Raw genomic sequence first — 20,175 nt, 5'->3', positions numbered from 1 at the left:
TTACTGTAAAAATAGGTAGCCACTAGTAATAGTACCCACATTCCAATAATCCATGAAAAAAGTTGAATTCTTTCGTCGGTTTGCGGCGTAACTAATCACGTGCAAAGTTCGTTTGGACAGATTGACTTGAACACTGATGGTTGTTGGTTAGTTGTTGTTTGTACGATAAAAAGCCTTGTTCACTTCCGCTGCCATCATCGGCGGAGTCGTACCACGTCGTCGTTCGATCGGTTAGCAGTCGGTACTTCTACCATTGTTTAAAAATTACATCAACTCCGCCTCTTTTCCGTCGTGTTGGAGGAATCTGCCTAGCCTCGATAATTGTTTACAACTACAATCGAACAAAAAGGAAACACGAAATGAAAGGAATAGACATTCGCTAACGGACGAAAATCTTACACACAAAATCATATTGGAGACATCGGGGGACTCAAGTTGAATGCAGTGGATTAAGTACCTAATGGTGACCAGGGATTTCTATTAAAATAAAAACATGGGACTAGTCAAGCCCTGGGCACTAGTTCTGAGCAAACGCAGGACCAAGACAAGATTAATATAGTCTTGGTGTCGTTTATTTAGTCTTGGTTAGTCGTGCGAATATGGGAAAGTATTGTTCTTGATGTTGGTCTTGTTCAATGTGTAAGACCAAAACTTTTATATCTGCCGACAAGCTCGAAAACACCGATCAGTCTTTCCAAGCGAGTTACAGTGTCCTGGCTGCAGTCTTCTTATTCAATCAACAAAACGGCATCTCAAATGGCGGATTACCATGAGTATAACTGTGCCCATTGCTGAAAGGTTTTAGCTTTATATACCAACTACGTGGCTGTAAATCTCGTTTGAGATTTTTATGAAGGCGCAACGTCAAAGAAGTCGTGTGTCGCAGCGAGATCGGTTACAAAGGAACTGAAACTTTTAGATGCGTTCGGAGACACATTTTGTGAAGGTATCTATCTACATACACTACACAGTTGCCCATATGGTTATAAGATGGGTATAAATCAAAGGGTTGTCGAGTTCGCTTTGAAACGCTTTATATTCTAATTCGATTCTCATTAGCGTGCCGGCTCTGTCATCTGTTCAAGTACGATGCTGTCACTCGGCTAGAAACGGCGAGATTGATGTTAGAAAATGGACGCTGTACCAAAGATTCCTTTCACTTTACTAAATTAAATCAAAGTTGACAGGGTATGCGTATATTTTGTATTAAAAGGGACCACGTACGCTCGTGCACACGCTCTCCAGACAATGATCGCGCCTTATAATAATATATTATCTATATACTTCTCGTAGGTAGGTATCTATTTTGTTACATTGCAAGTGTCTTTTTGTCTTAAATGGTTACCGTTTAATTTTACGAACTGACGTCTGATAGATACACAGCAGTTCTAATTAACAATTAGTTTAACGAAAAAGAAAGTAACGAAAACATGTTAGTAATTATTAAGAAGTTGACGTCCTGACAGGAGAAGCAGAAATGGAGAACGGGCTCAGTAATTCCATGAAAATGAGGAGGACTTTGAAGCGAGTTTTAATTGAGTTTTTAATGTTTCTGAGTAATCGTCGTATTGTCTATTGTTTCTCCTTCCGTGAGGACATAACGATAGAGTCGTTTATGGTAAAATTCGCCGCTGTGGTTGAACTGAAATTCAGTCCTTTGCTGTGGTTGTACTGAGACTCATCAACCGTTTGATGCAGTTGTACTGAGACTCAGTCGACTGCTGTAGTTGTACTGAGACTTAGTCCTCTGCTGTAGTTGTACTGAGACTTAGTCCTCTGCTGTAGTTGTACTGAGACTTAGTCCTCTGCTGTAGTTGTACTGAGACTCAGTCGACTGCTGTAGTTGTACTGAGACTTAGTCCTCTGCTGTAGTTGTACTGAGACTTAGTCCTCTGCTGTAGTTGTACTGAGACTTAGTCCTCTGCTGTAGTTGTACTGAGACTCAGTCGACTGCTGTAGTTGTACTGAGACTCAGTTCTTCGCTGTAGTTGTACTAAGACTCAGTCCTCTGCTATAGATAAAGTATAAATAAGTGTAAACTGAGACTCAGTACTTCACTGTGGTTGTATGAGACTCAGTATAACGGCTGCGAAGGACTTTACGCCACCACTGCCTTTCCTTAGGATACTAATCACCATTAGTTGACAAAAAGTCGGAATTTGATCCTGTGTTATTCATTGTTTTAGTAGATTAAGCTATCCATTCGTATTTTCGATATTTCTGTATTAGATTCTTCCCGATTTTTAAACTTCTGTTATTATTATTGTGATTGTACTATAGCAGTAAAATAGTTGTGGTGTCAAAGTCTCCATAAACTGGTTAAACAGATATGCCTATTGAAAGCATTCTGTTTTGGACTTCCGTTTCGGTGTCAGTCCACTTGATGTGGGGCGTGCACGCATATAAAGAACGGAAATTATGAAATACGTCTAGGCATGAAATTTCCAAAGGTTCGTTAGCGTGACAGCGTCGTCGTGTGCACGGCGGTACACATTTTGCTGCATTTCTAATAAATTTACTGCCTGAGCCGACGCCACTGCACCTCGCTCTTGGTTCTCCCCATCTCGTTCTTTCGTCCGAGAACTTTTCCAATTTTATGCTACGGTTACGTAAATTACATGTAAATAGTGCTAAAGTTGGCTTGTTCCAAGTTTGCTTCGTGCTTCTTAAGACTGACGCAAAGCACACGTACAAACACACACACAAGCGCCTAGTGGGTGCTTGCTTACGTCGTAAATTTGTTGAACTTGGAAAAAATTAACAACAAGTGCGAACAGGACTCTCGTTCTGAGTAGCCTGCGGGATCTGTTCCGTTAGCTTATTTAGTAAGTATGGTAACTTTAGGACTAAGAACCATATTTATGTTTATGTTTTTAAAGATTTTCAACTCCCCTTTCATTTTAGCCCTCTTCCTCGTAAACATCTAACTGTTCAATTATTCCGCCTTCCTCTGAGTAACTTCAGAAGTATCCTTTTCGTTCACCTGGACTGTACAAACTTGCAGGACAATCTCCATGCATGCGCATAGGATACGATAGGTATATTTATATAAGCGCAATGGTTTTCTTTCGCAGTCGTATTGTGTTTCGTTTATGGCCCTAACGGCGTACCATTAAAGTGGAAACTACACAGTCAGAATTTACCGTTTCGCATTGAAACACCTACACTGCATAGCCTAAAACTATACTAGAGAGCCGTATCGGACGTTGCAAGGGGGCAATAATTAATAGTGCACTGGTATATTGACAGCCTACGGTACAGCAACTAATTGCATTTGAAATAGATGTTACTAGTTTCCTAACAATAGATATATGGACCCTAATCACGACCGTATTCCGTCTCTCTTTGTCTCCTTTCTCTATCCGGTCAACTCCCACTCTTTAACATATGCATGATGCTGTTTGACGCCGAGTGTTACTTGATTGCCACAAAATTTCGAATGCGATATCCTGATTTATATTAGTTTGACCTGTAAAGAGAAAGAGATTTGTTTCTCAAAAAATTAATGGGGTGAGGGGAGGTTCTACAGTTCACCAAGAACTCAGTTGTGACTTATCGTTAATTTCCCAATAGCTTATTGATGTCGCTGGTCTCAAATTCTGTCAGTAATCTGTTAAGTACGTTTGGGATAGGTCACTTCTAAATCCATTTGGGTACAGTTTCCTTCAGAAAAATCTAATAAAGTTGTGATTCCAAAGACAGAGCTTTTTTGAAGCAAGAAAAGCTCACTGATTATGAGCAAGACAAAACAACATAGTGCTTTAATCTAATGAGTCATCATCATAAGGTCATCAGTCCTAAGACTGGTTGGACACGTACCTCCACTCTTTCCTATCCTGAGCTAAACTTCGCATTTCCCTAAAACTAGAATGAGTAATGAGCAAATAAACTGGATCGTACGTCACGCATCATACAAAGTAAGTTATAATATCCGAGTATAACTTTATAGTAGCTAAAGTTCATTGCATAGGTGGTGAATTTTCTTTCATATTGGTGATACTTATACATTTAATGCGTAAAAACACATAAAGCCAAACCAAAGGCGTTGTACTGTATAGTGTCCATTTCTTAGCATGTCTTCTGATACATTTCGTTTTTCCATTATTTCCAATGCAAAATCCTCAAATAACTAGCCATGCTTACACCTACGTTATTGCCCTTGTTTCCAAAAGGGGAATGCCGTAATGATGTGGTAGAAGTTCAATAATCTTTAGTGTCGGTATTAGACACAATTATAGATAAGATACAGCATCAACCTCTCACTTTATATTGTAGACAGTTTTCAGTAATAGCGTTTACAGCTTTATTTTGCAGATATTGTCTTTGTAACAATCTAACTATGAGACAACTATATTATTCTTCGATAAGCTGCCACGGAAATAACGTCCAAGATTTTCAGTGGTGGTGTACAGTTTGATTCAATCGGCCATCTTTATCAATAATAAAATTATTACTGTAACATGTACCTACTGTAGTATTAGAATGGTAGTTTGTAGTGTAGTTTTCGATGTGAAGTAACTGGATCGCGTTAGATCGTCAATGTATAGCGAACTGCGCGCCAAAGTGAGCAGAAAAAAAATGGTTTGACCTAATAATTACATATGTGGGCGGAGCGAATTCTTCGCTAATTATTCCGACTTGTTCGCGATGCTAATAACTTTATAGCCGCCTTTGATTTAAGTACCTACATAAAATACATCTGTATTATGCACTCAGTTTCTGAACATGAAGCGAGAAAATAATCAGAACAAACAAACGAGCAGTTTTTGATTACTTTTCATTAGACGATTGTATAGAAAATTTTTAATTACTATTTTAAACAATTAATTGAATTAATATGCTAAATTATTGTATTTATAAAAATATTTTACTGTGCCGCACCTAATAAGTATTCATCTTCGCGTGCAATTAACTTCATCTGCAGCACATTGTTATGAATATTCTCAAACACGCGATGTGCTACTTAGATGTAATTTAAATAGGCAAAATTATAAATGATAATTGTGTTATTTACTACTTGATTATTTATACAAAAAAAATAATTTAATTTAAATTATAAGAAGTTTATTACAGCAGTAAATAGCGTTAAACTTAGTTAGATGCCAGAAATTTGATCAAATCGTATCTGTAATTGGGAAAGCTTTTCATAATTCGGATCTTTTGCGTACCTAAGTAACGTCTAACCGCTGCATCGCTTACTATTATTGGGTTATCTCTTTTTATTTTGTATGTACATGAAGCATTTTCTAACTTAACAAGGGCGTGTTCAAAACGTAGCAAGTGACAAATGAAAACAAGACAGAAAATACGTTCTCACAAGAAAATTCATTGTGGACTATGCCAATTTTGATAGTCTCACCTATACCCAAAATTAGGCGACTTTCCTCTAAGTATTCGTCCTTTTTCCAAAGTCTAATGGAATGAGTTACTTGATAATATTACATGGAGATTGAAAAAGAATAACTTGAACAATGTTCTGGTAAACGTAGGAAAGAAAATGACAATAAAAAATAAACTCATTTTTCTATTGTCAAAACTAAAAATGACCACGTGTTGATTGTGACCTATTGCACAACCTATTAATGCAATTTATACTGCGCTACCGTAAAAAACTATTTAACAAATGCGATTTGCTGGAGCATTGGCTAGATAAACGTCAATTTTTCTGTCATAAAATAATGAAATTGAAATAAATAACGCGAGGCAACATAAATGCTTATGTTTTACAACTGGAAAGCGGTCTTGTCGGGCGGCTTAGCGGCTCGTAATTTAAACAATTTAATGGTCTAAACGGCGCGATCGTCGTGTTAACATAAATAAATTCCCCGCATGTGCTTCTTTTTTATCGTGTATCCGCGACAAGTTTTTAATCGCATCTAATAGAGCTACTAGTAGTAGATTTGTTGTTAAAAAGCGCCGGGGACCGTTTCTGGTAGTCTCTTCTGATAGTGCGCGCTCCATGTTGATGTGACAGTTAGAAATGTTAATTATTACTAGCGTTCGATTTTCCGCCGGCAATTTGTCACCGGAGCTATGCTTTCCTTCGCGTTCAATTGATTTATTTCTTACTAGTTAATAAATATTTATCAGCTGCCACGGCAATCGCACAAACGATGCTTACATGAATGACATCCATTTTGCTTGTATCGCCGCTAATATTATTTAGATACTGTCCGGGGACTCTTCTGTTAAATTCGGACGGATTTATCAATGCCATTTTAAGGATTCAATCGTTTCATTTTGTTCAATGTATAGTATCTACCTTTGAAACAACCAAAGGATTATTTAAGTAGGTACAAATGACAATTTACGAGTTATTATGAAGACTAGTTCTAGAATCCATTCAAGGAAACTCTTTCCTAACCTAACCCATGTGTTCCTACATTTCGCTTATAACCAGATTTTCAGTAATTGAATAACCACAAGTCGAAGTTTTAGTGTTTTAAGACCAATTCCACCATTTTCTCCCTTTTAAAAAATACCACAAATGGAGCGGTAAACGCCATCTGTAGTACGATGCTACATTTTAGGATTACGTATGCTCCAACAAGGTCCATTTAAATATAAGGATATCTACTTGCTGAAACGAATCCCGGCGTAGCTAACCTCAACGTGATAGGCACGTTACCATAATAGAATAAAATCTTATTTAGATTTTACATAATATTATATTTTATTCGATTATGGTAACGTGCCTATCAGGTTGAGGTTAGCTACGTCGGGATTCGTTTCAGCAAGTAGATATCCATATATTTAAATGGACCTTGTTGGAGCATACGTAATCGTAAAATGCAGCATCGTACTACAGATGGCGTTTACCACTCCATTTGTGGTATTTTCTAAAACGGGCTGTTAAGACAGCAGGTAAAAGTTGGTCTGTGTTCTGTCGGAGCTGTCTGCGACGCGCTGATGAGATCCAAAAAGATCGAAATCGCGATCCGCGTCTGGCAGTTTCGACAGAATACAGACTACTTCGAATTATTTTATTTTTTTTCCGTTGTTTCAATTACTTTCACTACTTTTCGTAATACCCAGACGTACATGTTTATAATGTAACAACCAACAATAAACATAGACATAATTATTGTCTCTAATAAGTACTCGATGTTGTTGTTGTTGGGCAACACTCTTTTTTTATTTATATAAGTTGCTTGATTGTAGCAGGGACGTTAATTATTATACAGTCATTACTACTGTTACATGACCGTATTATCGCAATGTCCCTGCAGTGCAAACTTTGAGAATTTTTATTAACTGTTCTCTTATTTGAAAATTGTAAAAATATCGCCAATTACTGCTGTAATTGGGTGCACTTTAATTATGAGTGACTAAGTACCTACCAGAATTCGCACCTTCGATGGAATTACTATTTCGTAACAATTTCATTCCAATTACCAACCCAATTAATCAGACAATGTTTGCATTTTATAATGGGGTAGAAGTCTCGTAAAAGTTCCGCATGTCTCACTCAATGGCTTTATTAAAAACATCCCTGTAGTTTTAGTCGTGTGACCAGGGACACAATGTGAGCACACTTTTTCAGTGAACGTAGAATGTAAAGACCTCCGCAATCGCCACTTCCGAATTGCTATTAGTTGACACGTATCTAAAGAAAAGTTTAAAGTAATTTGAAATAGAATTATTAGTTTATATTTGGTCTATCTTTAGCAGACAGTCGAGCATGCGTGCAATTGATGATTTGATAAGCGAAGTACGTACAAAATCGTGTCCCGTTAATGATACGGACATGCATGATTAACTGCAGTGGTTCTCACACCTCGAATTCTATGAGCTCTACCGACGAATCCAGTCATGTCCTCCTCGCTTCTTGCTTTAGCTACTTTTTGTCTTTTAACTATCAGACCGAAAAGCGGACGAGAAGAAATTCATTCATTCATCTTTCGACGTAGGACGACCCGTTCATGATTTAAACCTAAACTGAACAGGTACAAGGAACTACCCTACAGTTACTTTCAAAATATGTACAGGTCGGACGAAGGAAGCTGGCGAGCGGCCGCGCAGGTACTTGCCCATTTATGACGTATTTGGGTAAGTCACTTGGAACCGATACACATATAAGCTTTCAGTAGACGTAAATTATAGTATTAATGCAGATGGGACAGTAGCGTACTAGAAAATAATGTAGAAACATAACTTAACAAGAAGAAAAAATAAACCTATTGCTTTTGTTTTAAAGTTAGTTTTCACATTCACTCTCATCATGGGAATCTCTATCCCTGTCACCAACATCAACAATTAGTTCTTCTGTTTGTCTGTCTATTACTTGCTCACCGATCCCTATTTTTAAATATTTAATCTACGCCCCTGATAGGAATACTGNTTGTTTTATAGTTAGTTTTCACATTCACTCTCATCATGGGAATCTCTATCACTGTCACCAACATCAACAATTAGTTCTTCTGTTTGTCTGTCTATTACTTGCTCACCGATCCCTATTTTTAAATATTTAATCTACGCCCCTGATAGGAATACTGAAGAGAAAGGGCTGCAATCGTTATACCTAAAACTGCCTACTTTTGCCACCGAGCATCCACGCCATTTTAAAATTTCCGCCAGCTTCCAGCGTCAAGCCTGTACTATATTGATGTCATAACCAGACTGTATTACAGGATTCAATATGGTGACTGTTTGGTTCAATTTTGAACGAAAATGGATAATTGTAAGTATTTGTTCATGTGATTACTTTGCATATCACAATGAACGTATGTGATAGACATTAAATAAGCATATGTACGAAGAAGATCCTTTTTATTTTTGAAATTGGATTTCCTGAGATCAGTATTATAATTACACTGCTCTCACGATTTTAGACCACAAGACTGATTAAATTAAAAAACGCATGCTCATGGGTGTATTATCCAGAATCTGATTTCTACTAACGCAAGCGATTATATATTACGTATTATCATTACCTATTGTTAAAGGATGAGTAATCTAAAAATAAATTATACCGAATGTTTAATCCGGCCAGTTACGGAGATCAGTTACAATGCGATTTCAATTTGTTAAAGAAACTCATTGCTGTTAAAAATGATTAAATCCGGTAAATCATGGTCGGCCGCTGGTTTCGTATCGCTTGCCATATGCTCACGCAGAAGTCATCAGTGGCGACAGCTCCATTAAAGCTACGATTGCGCTTGTATCGTTGGATACATGACACTTTAGTTTCCTAATAGATTAAGGAAATACTAGCTGACGCTCTTCAAATTTATATTGGACAAGTGAAACTGCCGCAATTGTAATATTTTCCATTTTATACAGACTACGTGCCTACTGGCCAGCTGTAGTGGCGAATTGAGGATAAAACATAGGGATGTTCTATTATTAGTATATGTAATTATCAAAATTGTGATGTAAGAAAATTCGTATTAAAAATCTTCAACCATTCCTTCATATTGACAATGTCTTTTGACGCTCATTGCAATAACAATTAATAAAATAACTACTTTGTTCATCGCTACTGTTTAAAGTGCACCTCGATATGGGATTAGGAACACAGAATACAAAAAAAATTACTCGTATAACACGGATGCTGCAGCTGATGTTGAATGCGACATTGCTGTCGTACTTTCCTGCGTGACTCTACCAGGACCGGACTGACCCTTGACTGTACGTTTTCTCGAAAATGGTGGACTTTCGGGCCACTAAACATTTACTTAATTTTCTTGTTTTATATTACCAATCAGTTCCTGCATGTTTGCTGTTTATTTCAGAAACATCCTGTATATACATATCTTCTTATATTCAAGCACGGTCCTTCATAAAAGTGTAAACTGGCAATCAAAATATTCTAATGAGAACATTAGCGTAATTAAGCTATAAAACAGTACGACCGATTGTTAATTTTTCTTTCACTTTTGCCCAAGGTTCCTTTAAAATGAAAATTACGTTTATCTATAAAACAGTTTTAGTATCTACTTCTATTCTTTACTGCTGACAAATCAACATACCTATACGCGTTGATTTCTTTTGATTAAATCTAAATTACAAGATGTGGAAATAAATCATTAAGTAAAAAAGCCCTCACCTTCAGTATAATATTGTCTTAAACACACATAATACAGAAATATAATTTACATACGCGATTGAGACGATGTTGAAAATAGCATTGAATTATGAGATTACAAAAACATTACGATATTATTAAAACTCTTCCAACTTTAATCATTCCGTTCTTCTGACCAAACGACATCATGGATACCGTTTCAGTAGTCAGTCTATTTCATATTATGTTATCATGAAAACAAATCGCTCCTCAAATTAGCTTACAAACCTACCTATCTGTATCAAGAGAACATCGGTCATCATCAAAAGGTCCTGATTCCTAAGACTGGTTATATACGCACCTCCACCTTTTCCTATATCGTGAGCTAATCTTCGCAATTCCTTAAAATTAGAACATCCCAGAACAGTAATCTAATCTAGGTCTACCTATATTCCTCTTAACTTTTGCTTTTGTTTCTAATATGTCTCTGACTAGTCCTTCATGCCTGAGAAGGTGTTCTACCAACCTCTCTAGCCTATTTCTAAATGACTTCTATAGTAACACTCTGTTCTCCTAGTCTTTCAAATACCTCTTCATTTCTAAGCTTCTAGAGATACCAAAAATCAGCCACTTGTCCTAATTTTTCTTCTTCTGTCGTTATATTTGCTGTTTCTCTACTTTTTCGTCCCTTGCATACAAATACTTTGTTTTACTTTTATTTATTGTCATATAATACTGTTCTGCTAATACCGCTTCCATTTTATTTAGGTCTACGATATTTATTACCTACTTATCGGTTTAATTGACAATGAAATAAACTGAAATAATCCCTAAATAAAGCGTTAGGTATATTGAGCAGCGCGCGAGAAAAAAAGAAGTTTTCAGTGCCGTTAGTCGTTCATTAGTTGATTTTAGTTGCAAAACTCAAGTCCCCGTTATTGTAGTTATGAAACGTAGGTGAATCCAAGCAGCGAACAAGAAAACAACACTGACGCAGCCTTGGCCATTTAGATGCAATATTAATTACTCGGTTCTGCACTTTAATTACGCAACCGCGAGAGGTCGTTATCGCGCGTGTTTGACCTTTTCAAAATAGTCGTGGTGTAAACATGACCATTTAATTGGAATACGTAGGGAATTTAATATAAATCAGCTACGGACGCGGATCCTACGATTGCAGGTGTTCGCAGAGTCTTTACAGCGTAATTTGATGATCAAGCCATCAATTTACCCAAGCCTATCATGAAACAAAAAACGAACAAGAAGAACATTGATAACATGTAGAATCTCCCAGCAGGACTAGTTAGAGAGATGGTGGAAGCAGATATGAATACAAATTTCAAGAACAAAAGGTTTTTAATACTTATTTTAACGTCACGGAGCGGCATGGCCTAGAGGTTTAGGCCATTGCTTAGCATCCAAGAGGACACGAGTTCGATTCCGGGTGCGTCCGCTCCGATCCAAGTAATTCTGTGGCCTCCTTGGATGAATCGCTGGTACAATAGTACTCCACAAGTGATCTTTCACCCTCTTCTGACTTACGTCCGTCTCATCCTTATTCACCCCTATCACCACCGACTCATTCCCAGGATTCTTAAAAGAGGCCGATGAGGACCTTCTATACCCTACCCTTCGGCGTAGTCCGGAAGGAACTGCCCGTCCACTAACATTAGTAGTTGGTTGTCGTTTTTAATTTCACTTTAATATAACGAAATAGTAATTATAAAGATCCTGTTTGTTTCATTGAATTAATTCACAACTTCTTGGACTTGTTGTTTATTATTAGGTACAGTCTGTAATTATTTAATTTTGATGTCAACTTTATTTTAACGGCCGATTAGAAAAGCATATTAATGTACTTATACAAAGTCATTATTGTTGTGTAAGGTATTAGTATATATGTGACCGACCAATTAAAGCTGGCGGCTCAAACAAAATATTTCATTTAACTTTTTTTTTGAATTAATATCCCGTGTACTAGAATTAATTATTATGTTTTGATATAAGCAGCGGGGGAAATTCGCGATGATTTATAAGGGCCAATTAATATTTATAAAAACCGGTTACAGAAAATCGAACACATACTAAGTCACTAAGTCATTTACATTTCTGTTTATCCTAATTATCCTAACAGGGACACATAGGTGCGCATTTTCCTGTTTAGTTGGTAATAGTAAAGAGTGTTACTTACTATTAACATTTCAAGAAACCGTCAACTATTATATCGGTATCTCCTTCATCGGCATTAGTTTACATCTTATACTCGACGTGTTGAAGTTAACTACAACATTAATTTTCGATATTGAACACGAGCAATATAATATATAATTACTGTTGTAATAAACAATTAACAGCATAAAAGATAATTAACATCCCATGTTCCATGTTCTCTCAAATAAATTACTAGGTAATAAAGAAATATGAACCTCCCTTCTACTATTACCTGTAATTCTTAAATCTCTAAAATTCAATAGAAATCAGTATACGAGGGTGGATTGATAAGTTTCCGGCCTGACCAAGAAAAACAAGGTTTTTAAAAATTTTTTTTTTTTATTTCTCAACATAATCTCCTCCAAGGCTGATACATTTCTCATAGCGGTGTTCCAGTCTATTAATGCCATCTCTATAGACTGATTCGTCAAGCTCCTCAAAATAACCATTTACAGCTTCGATTACTTCTTCATTGTCCGCAAATCTCTTACCGCCAAGCCATTTTTTGAGATTAGGGAACAGAAAATAGTCACTCGGGGCTAGGTCTGGAGAGTAAGGAGGGTGCGGCATCAATTCAAACTTTAGATCGTTGATTTTAGCCGTCGCAACGATTGACGTGTGCGCTGGTGCGTTATCGTGATGAAACAAGATTTTTTTCTTCGCCAGATGAGGTCGTTTAATTTTCACCTCGTGGCTCAAACGTTGCAATAAGTCTGCGTAGTATTGACCAGTGATAGTATTACCCTTTGCAAGGTAATCAATGTATATAATACCTCTTGCATCCCAAAAAACAGTAGCCATAACCTTGTTCGCCGAAAAAATTGTTTTTGCCTTCTTTGGAGTTGGTTCCCCTGGTCCAATCCACTGTTTAGACTGTTCTTTGGTTTCAGGAGTGTAGTGGTGGACCCACGTTTCGTCAACGGTTACGAATCGACGCAAAAATTCGCTTGGATTACGCTTATACAATGACAAATTTGCGGTAGAAATGTTTTTTCGAATCAATTTTTGGTCGACTGTTAGCAAACGCGGCACCCATCTTGCACAGAGCTTTTCCATATGCAAATGTTGGTGCAAAATATGTTGCACACGTTCATATGACATCTTACAGGTCTCAGCTATCTCACGCACTTTCAATCTGCGGTCTCCCAGCACTATTTGATGAATTTTTTCGATCATATCTGGAGTTGTGACCTCAACGGGGCGTCCTGAGCGAGGCCCATCAGAGGTGCTCACACGACCCTTTTTAAACTCGGAAACCCACTGCTTAACGGTTGAATATGACGGGGAGGATGTCCCCAGTGTTGAGTCCATCTCTTTTTTAATTTCCTTCGGCGTTAACCCCTTCAAATAAAAGTATTTGATGACAGCACGATTTTCCTGCTTTTCCATTTTTACGAAAACCACAGAGGCGTCTTGTTCAGCGTGCTGTCAAACCTACACTAGCAAGGAGATCGGGCTGAAACTATAGCTACAAGCTATCCAAGGATGGTACTATAGAATGTCACCTCAAGGTAGGCCTAGTGGCGTCATCTCTTGGTTAGGCCGGAAACTTATCAATCCACCCTCGTATATATTAATCATTTTGAAAGATTCTCACTTATTATAAATTGGTGTCTGGTGTATTGTATTGAGTTCTTATTATTGAAGCAACAGAACTTGAAATTTCATAATTCATAATCAGGAACGCAATACAACCAATTAGCCGATTGAAGACGATTTGTTTATATAAATTATCATATTATATTGACTAACAACCAACTGATAAATTACTTGGCTGTCTAGAGTATAGAACGCGAAAGGGCCGTGTGTCATCATCGTGGGCCCTCCTGTTACAAAAAGATGCAAATAATAATAGTAGGTAATCATTGCTGCAGGTTAATTTATATTAATCTCACAGGAACGTAGACATCACGTTGTTCGCAACACAAGATCGCAAAATTCTAATTAATGCGAACGTCTTGTATCGAGATAAATTACTATTTGAATAAGTTTGTTCAGTTTATTCGCTAGCGAAATTCTTTCAGCGAACGCACGGCTGCTGTCCGATTAATATTTATTTACATATTACGCATTTGTTTTAACATTTAATTTTAATTAAGTTGTACAGGAAGATGAGTCTCGATCTGAAATATTTCTGCTTGGTATTTCTTTCTTTCTTGGCATAAGATGTACCCGGATCGGAGAGAGAAAAATAAGTGTGGTATGCAATATATTAATGTATGAATAAACATAATGTCGACTAATAAAGAGACGCTTACAGTTAGCTATCTATATGCATATACATGAATTCGTAGTACATACCACACGGGGAAAAGGTACTTTCAGGATAGTGTCCAATCTTTTAACATTAACTTTAAGTTATGATAGGCTATGACAGATAGTTTGATAACTGAAATTTCTAGTTAAGTAAGAAATTAAAAGATTGTTAAAAATGTATACGGAAAAGAGAATATTAAAAACGGTTGAAATGTGGTGTTATAGGTGGATGATGGGAATACCGTGGATAGAGAAGGTTGGAAATGAGGAGGTATTAGAAAGAGTAGGAGAACTACGGGTGCTATGAATGAAAATAGGCCAGATAGGTTGCCCAGACACCTTTTCAGGCATTAAAAACTACTAAGAGTAAAAAGGGATAGTGGAAGGAGTAATTTGGATTATTGTTTGAAGCTAGTTATGGATTTAGGATGTTCTATATCTTTCGGGAATTGCGAAGATTCGCTCAGGACAGGAAGACGAACCAATTTTCAGACTTTATCGACGATGCCTAAATGATTTCATTTTGACTTTGGTCATTGTTAATTTTCGGACTTTCTAACCGAGTCAAGTCTTCTTATACTCAACGTTTTGTTGACTGGCAGAATTGGACTACCCATTTTGAGAAGAAAGACTGCTAAAGATGTTAGCTATTGTTTTCGACAAAACGTTGAGAATACGAAGCCTCGATCAACGACGTCCAGAAAGCCCGAAGATTAAAGATCACATCAAAAGTGATCGTGAAAGCTTGAACCAATTTATAATTTCATTTTTTTTTTGTTTCAGAACAGTTTTATCAAGATTGAGGGTACTATGATTACGATGGAGTGCCAGCCAGGAGGGCATAATGCGCACCTGGGGCACTCCATGATGATCGATCCTTCTTCGGGAATGATGCACCAACAGGAGCAGGAACACAAAAAGAAAAGTAAGTTATTAATATACCTTTTGTATTATTATTTTTTCTAATTAGTGATGATTGGGTAGGACCATATGATTGCAAATTGTAAATCCGATTCAGCGTTGTCTTTCTTTTGAAACTCCTTTTAAGTCTTTCGTATTCCAAATGGGTTTCCCGTGATCCCTTGGTGCAATTTGTTTGAAACTGGTTTTAAAATATCTTATTTAGCGTTAAGAAAAAGCACGGCGATTATTTATGATTTAAGAATAACGAAAACAAGTATCCTGAGTGCTTTATGATGGTTATTCCGAGAGATCTTTGTGGCTTGTCGTGATATATGTTGTTTACTGCAATTTATTGAAATTTTGCGTACGTGATCGGCCCGTGCACTGTAATATAGGCGAAGCCGATCGCCGAAATCAATGTTAATGTCATGTATCGACAGAAAGGCACTATTATCCTATCGATTTTCAACTAATTGCAAGTGTATCAACTAAAACGGTTCACTGATGATGTCCTCCCACTCGACGATCGAATCGATCCATTACACGATCATCAAATACTTGCGATCTTGTAGCTGGTACAATTTTTTGAACCTTAACGAAAAACAACAACAATGTTTTTTTTTTGACCCAGAGGTGGGGGCTTTCGAAGGTAGGTTTTCTAATGTTATGTTAACAACAATTTGAAATAATTGGAATTGTTTTCAATATATAAGTTTATAAGAACTTTAGAGAAGAAAGCGCCTATAATCAATAAAAAATCAATTGATTGAATTTCAACCATGGGAGATAGTAAGATAATGAGTTCACATTTGGACACTTAAATTTCAGGGCATTTAGCAAAAGTAAAAACTACAAACACTAATTGTATTGACTTCAAATTTTATTCTCTTTATTACAGTTGGGTACTTCTGGTTCTCATTCGCGCTTCTAATAGGCAAATAACTGCTAAAGTTTATTATTAGAACGACATGCGACTGAGATATGTGTTTCGAGTTGAAGATAGCCGTTTAGATTGGTTCTCTATCGATTCTGTGCGATTTTATCGATCGCGATTCGATCAGTGTATGCGGACGCCTGAAGTATCATGTATCGAAATCGAAGTTCACCTGTAATGTCTTGTAAATCGGTGCCGGTTAGGTCTCCTAGGTTGAATACCGATTCGTGTTCCGCTTTAAATTATTCAAATGAAAGCAAAACAAGTGCGCCAGCTCGAAATTGTCGACCATATAAACTTGGCACATTACCATTTTCACGAACTGTATCATAGATGAGCGATGATATCGACTCGATCATTTCTTGCGTTCCGATCACAAAACCGTTGAACATGGATTATGTACAGTACTCGCCGAAAATGGTGTAGCATCAACATCATGAGGCTTTCAGTCCTTGTTCTGACGACTAGAGGACACGTACTTTTAACTTTTAATGCCTTTTAGACCCATTCGCTCAAATATTTTGGTGGCTACTGTACATATGGGCGTAAATTTATGATTATCTTAACATAAAGGTGTAAATGATGCGTATGCAAAGGAGAAATGCTTAGTGGCTGTTGCAAAAGCCTAGATGCATGCGGAACTATTATGAGAATAAATTTTCACTTAAAGGTTTATAATACTCCAGACTCAAGTCGGCAGTTGCAGTAAAATAAATGTCTTCTTTGCTCTCCGATTTTTTTTCATGCTGTAGCTCGAGCCACTTCTAAGCGACATGATAACGTTATGGAAATAAAATTGATTCTTATTGCTGCCGTGTGCGGTTACTTTTTTTATTCCAGACCAGAAATATATGGTGACATTATGTTGGCTTAGTTCAACTGGATTACGAGAAAGTCTATGACTTTTACGTAGTTGTTGCACTTAAAGCGGTTTGTACGAAACTGACGATTTAAATAGATCGTCACCATAAGGTCGTCAGTCCTGAGACTGGTTGGACACGCACCTCCACTTTTTTCTATCCTGAGCTAATCTTCGCATTTTCCTAAAACTAGAACATCCCACATCCTTTATTTCTTATTAACTTCCATAGAGTCTTCTGTTCCCTTATTCTTTCTAATACTTCTTCATTTCCAACCTTCTCTATCCACGGTATCCCCATAATTCGCCTGTAACACCACATTTCGAATGCTTCTACCTTTTCTTTTTTGCTGCACACACCGTCCATGTTTCCCATCCGTACAATCTTTTAACCATTCGTGAGCATAGAAGTGACTTCTTTTCATTGAAGGTAGCTCGATCCTGCGCTGTCCTCTGCTTCATGTCCCTTCTACCCTTCCGTCCTGATTTATCTGACTTCCTAAATACCAAAAATCAGCCACATCTTCTAATTTGGCGCCTCCTATCTTTATATTCGCTTTTTCCTAGACTTTCTTCCCTTGCATACCAGTATCTTTGTTTTACTTTTATTTATCTTGATACAATACTGTTTTGTCAATACCGCTTCAATTTTATTTAAAGCTGTCTCTACTCCCCCTTACTTGCTGCTAATACTGCTATCATCTGCAGATCTAAGCATACTAATTCTTTGTCTCTGCATATCTAATCCTTTCAGTTGTACTGTCTTAAATGATGTTGATAGCTTCTTCGATGTATAGATTAAAAAGTATTAGTGGTGACAGTGTGCATCTTTGTCGGACTCCTTTACTAATATTTACTACTCTAAGTTGTTGCTCCAGCTCCATAACGGTCTGCTGCTATTTAAATACAAACTCAGTAGGTAATTAAAAAAAATCTTTCCTTATTGTGATGTAATACGTAATTATGAAATACTTTTTTTAATGAGACATCAACGATAATTCTTAAATTGAAATAGATCAAGGCTTTTTGGTATTCTGAAAAGTGTGGTAAAATAATGTTAATTAGAATGCAAACGTCTGGCACATAATTACGCAATTCCTGTTGTGTTGAATTTTACATAAAAACCGCAGGTCTCGTTGCCGACAAGTTGCGATAGCGTAAAATTAAAAATATCGAGCATGATCTTAAATTTTGGCATATTAATTAATAATTTCACAGTTGATTTTCCTTTGTACAAGTTACTTAACTTATCATAACTCGATATCATATTTTAATAAAGGCTTTCGCGGCCACTAGATGAACTGATGTTGACCTGATTCGAGTCTTAAAGACCTCTGAAGAAGCTCGCCGCTTGTGTTAGCGAAACGTTAAGAGGCAACTGTAACCTACGACGACCTTATACTCGAATCAGTACAGAATCAGATCATAAAATTTAGAAAGATAGCGCAGTATTTCCTCCGAGGCAAGAGTCATTACTCACTCCTTATTAGAAAAGGATTTTACTGAATTTCTAGAAGACATTAAAATATCTTCACACCCAGGAAGGAATTGGGTACTGTCTTCCCTCACTGCGTACATTTTGTAATGTTCGTGGATTTAACAAAATTAACCTCTAAGACTGATAACGACAAAAACTATTTACTTACATTAATTATTAAAGAACTTAAAAACACTATTAAATTATTACTCAACTTAGGTTATGAATTATTCTATTTATTTACACTACTGTTGATATATCACTATTCTCTGCGCTATTTATTTCACTGCTATCACTGTCAATTTATTTCTCGATTCACTTCTGCAACGGTCAATTTATTTCTTCTTCTTTCGGCGATCGTCTCTTCCCTTAAATACTCTTTTGTTTACTTTCTGGAACCTCCTAGAAACATCCGGATAGTTTATTTTTTCTTTAAACTGCTTTCCCAGAACGCAGGTACAACACACACATTTACAAATACAGCGCACATGAAGAAAGGCGCCCGCGGCTAGTCGGCGAATCGATAAACCGTTCACGCACACGTGTGCCCGATCGCACACAAACACACTCGTGCTCGCTACAATATTTATACAATTTTGTGTCGTTTCTTGTGTACCAAAAACTATATCAACTTTTTCTTTTTTTTTTTTAGAAGACTCATCTCATGTGGGTTCGTCTACGGGTGACGGTAAGTTACAAGGTATGAGCCTTAACAACTCATTTTATTTTTACTTATATCTACCTTACTGTGACGCATCATTTTACATTTTCAAACAAGTTCATCACATCTAATTACTAAACGCATATCCATTGCCTCGAGTACTTAATACAACCTCTGTGTACACGTAGGTAACTGACTGAGCTATATATTTATACCGAGGTATGCAGTGAACCAATCGTTTGCGAATTAATAATAACATTCGAAAAGAAAACAAGTAAAAACTGGCTGTATCTGCATATAGGTACGCTGACTAGTTAGACTGTTCAAAGATAGCTGCTTTTATTAATCCTATAGGCCTCAGTTATTTCCGCTATGCAGGCGTGAAAGATCTGTGATAAGTGAAGTATGCGACTGAGCGCACCTTTATTAATTACCGTCGATATAGATACCGAAATAAGGATTCAACAGGAATCTTTTGTTTTTAATTTAGAGATACATGTAAGTAGGTACCTAAGCCACCCTTAGACTGAGCCGCGAAAGGACAGACCTCAACCTAACCAACAACGAAAACTTTTGATCAATCAATTCGGTATTTTTAGTCGAATGTCATCATAATCCAGATTGAAGCTTTTGTCAATGTTAAATGGTACCTAATAGTGATTGGGTTTGGTTGGGTTAGGACTGAACTTACAACAGTACGTACACTTCGAATTAAATTATCTGCAGCAGTAATCGTATGCTCTCGATGCATATTATGTACACAATTTAGGTTTGTGTCGGAAATTTCTTCCTTTCTATACACATACTTACTACAACTTTTACTCCAGTTGCTGTCAATGATCTCTAAACAGCAAGACGTCGGTCGGTG

At 36.9% G+C, this 20,175-nt stretch overlaps 1 protein-coding gene across 1 annotated transcript in view; it reads left to right on the top strand.

The window, feature by feature from the left end:
* Positions 1-20,175, top strand: part of LOC108741565 (paired box protein Pax-5) — a 249,993-nt gene that overhangs the window by 109,373 nt on the left and 120,445 nt on the right. The window contains exons 5-6 of the mRNA XM_025975677.1: positions 15,257-15,398; positions 19,299-19,334. Of these exons, the coding sequence (XP_025831462.1) occupies positions 15,257-15,398; positions 19,299-19,334 (178 nt within the window). The remainder of the gene's footprint in view (positions 1-15,256; positions 15,399-19,298; positions 19,335-20,175) is intronic.

Source organism: Agrilus planipennis, unplaced genomic scaffold (assembly GCF_000699045.2).
Source record: "Agrilus planipennis isolate EAB-ADULT unplaced genomic scaffold, Apla_2.0 scaffold232, whole genome shotgun sequence".
In the NCBI taxonomy this organism is placed as follows: Eukaryota; Metazoa; Arthropoda; class Insecta; order Coleoptera; family Buprestidae; genus Agrilus; species Agrilus planipennis.
The sequence above is the reverse complement of the archived record's forward strand: the minus strand, read 5'-3'. Positions and strand labels throughout refer to the sequence as shown.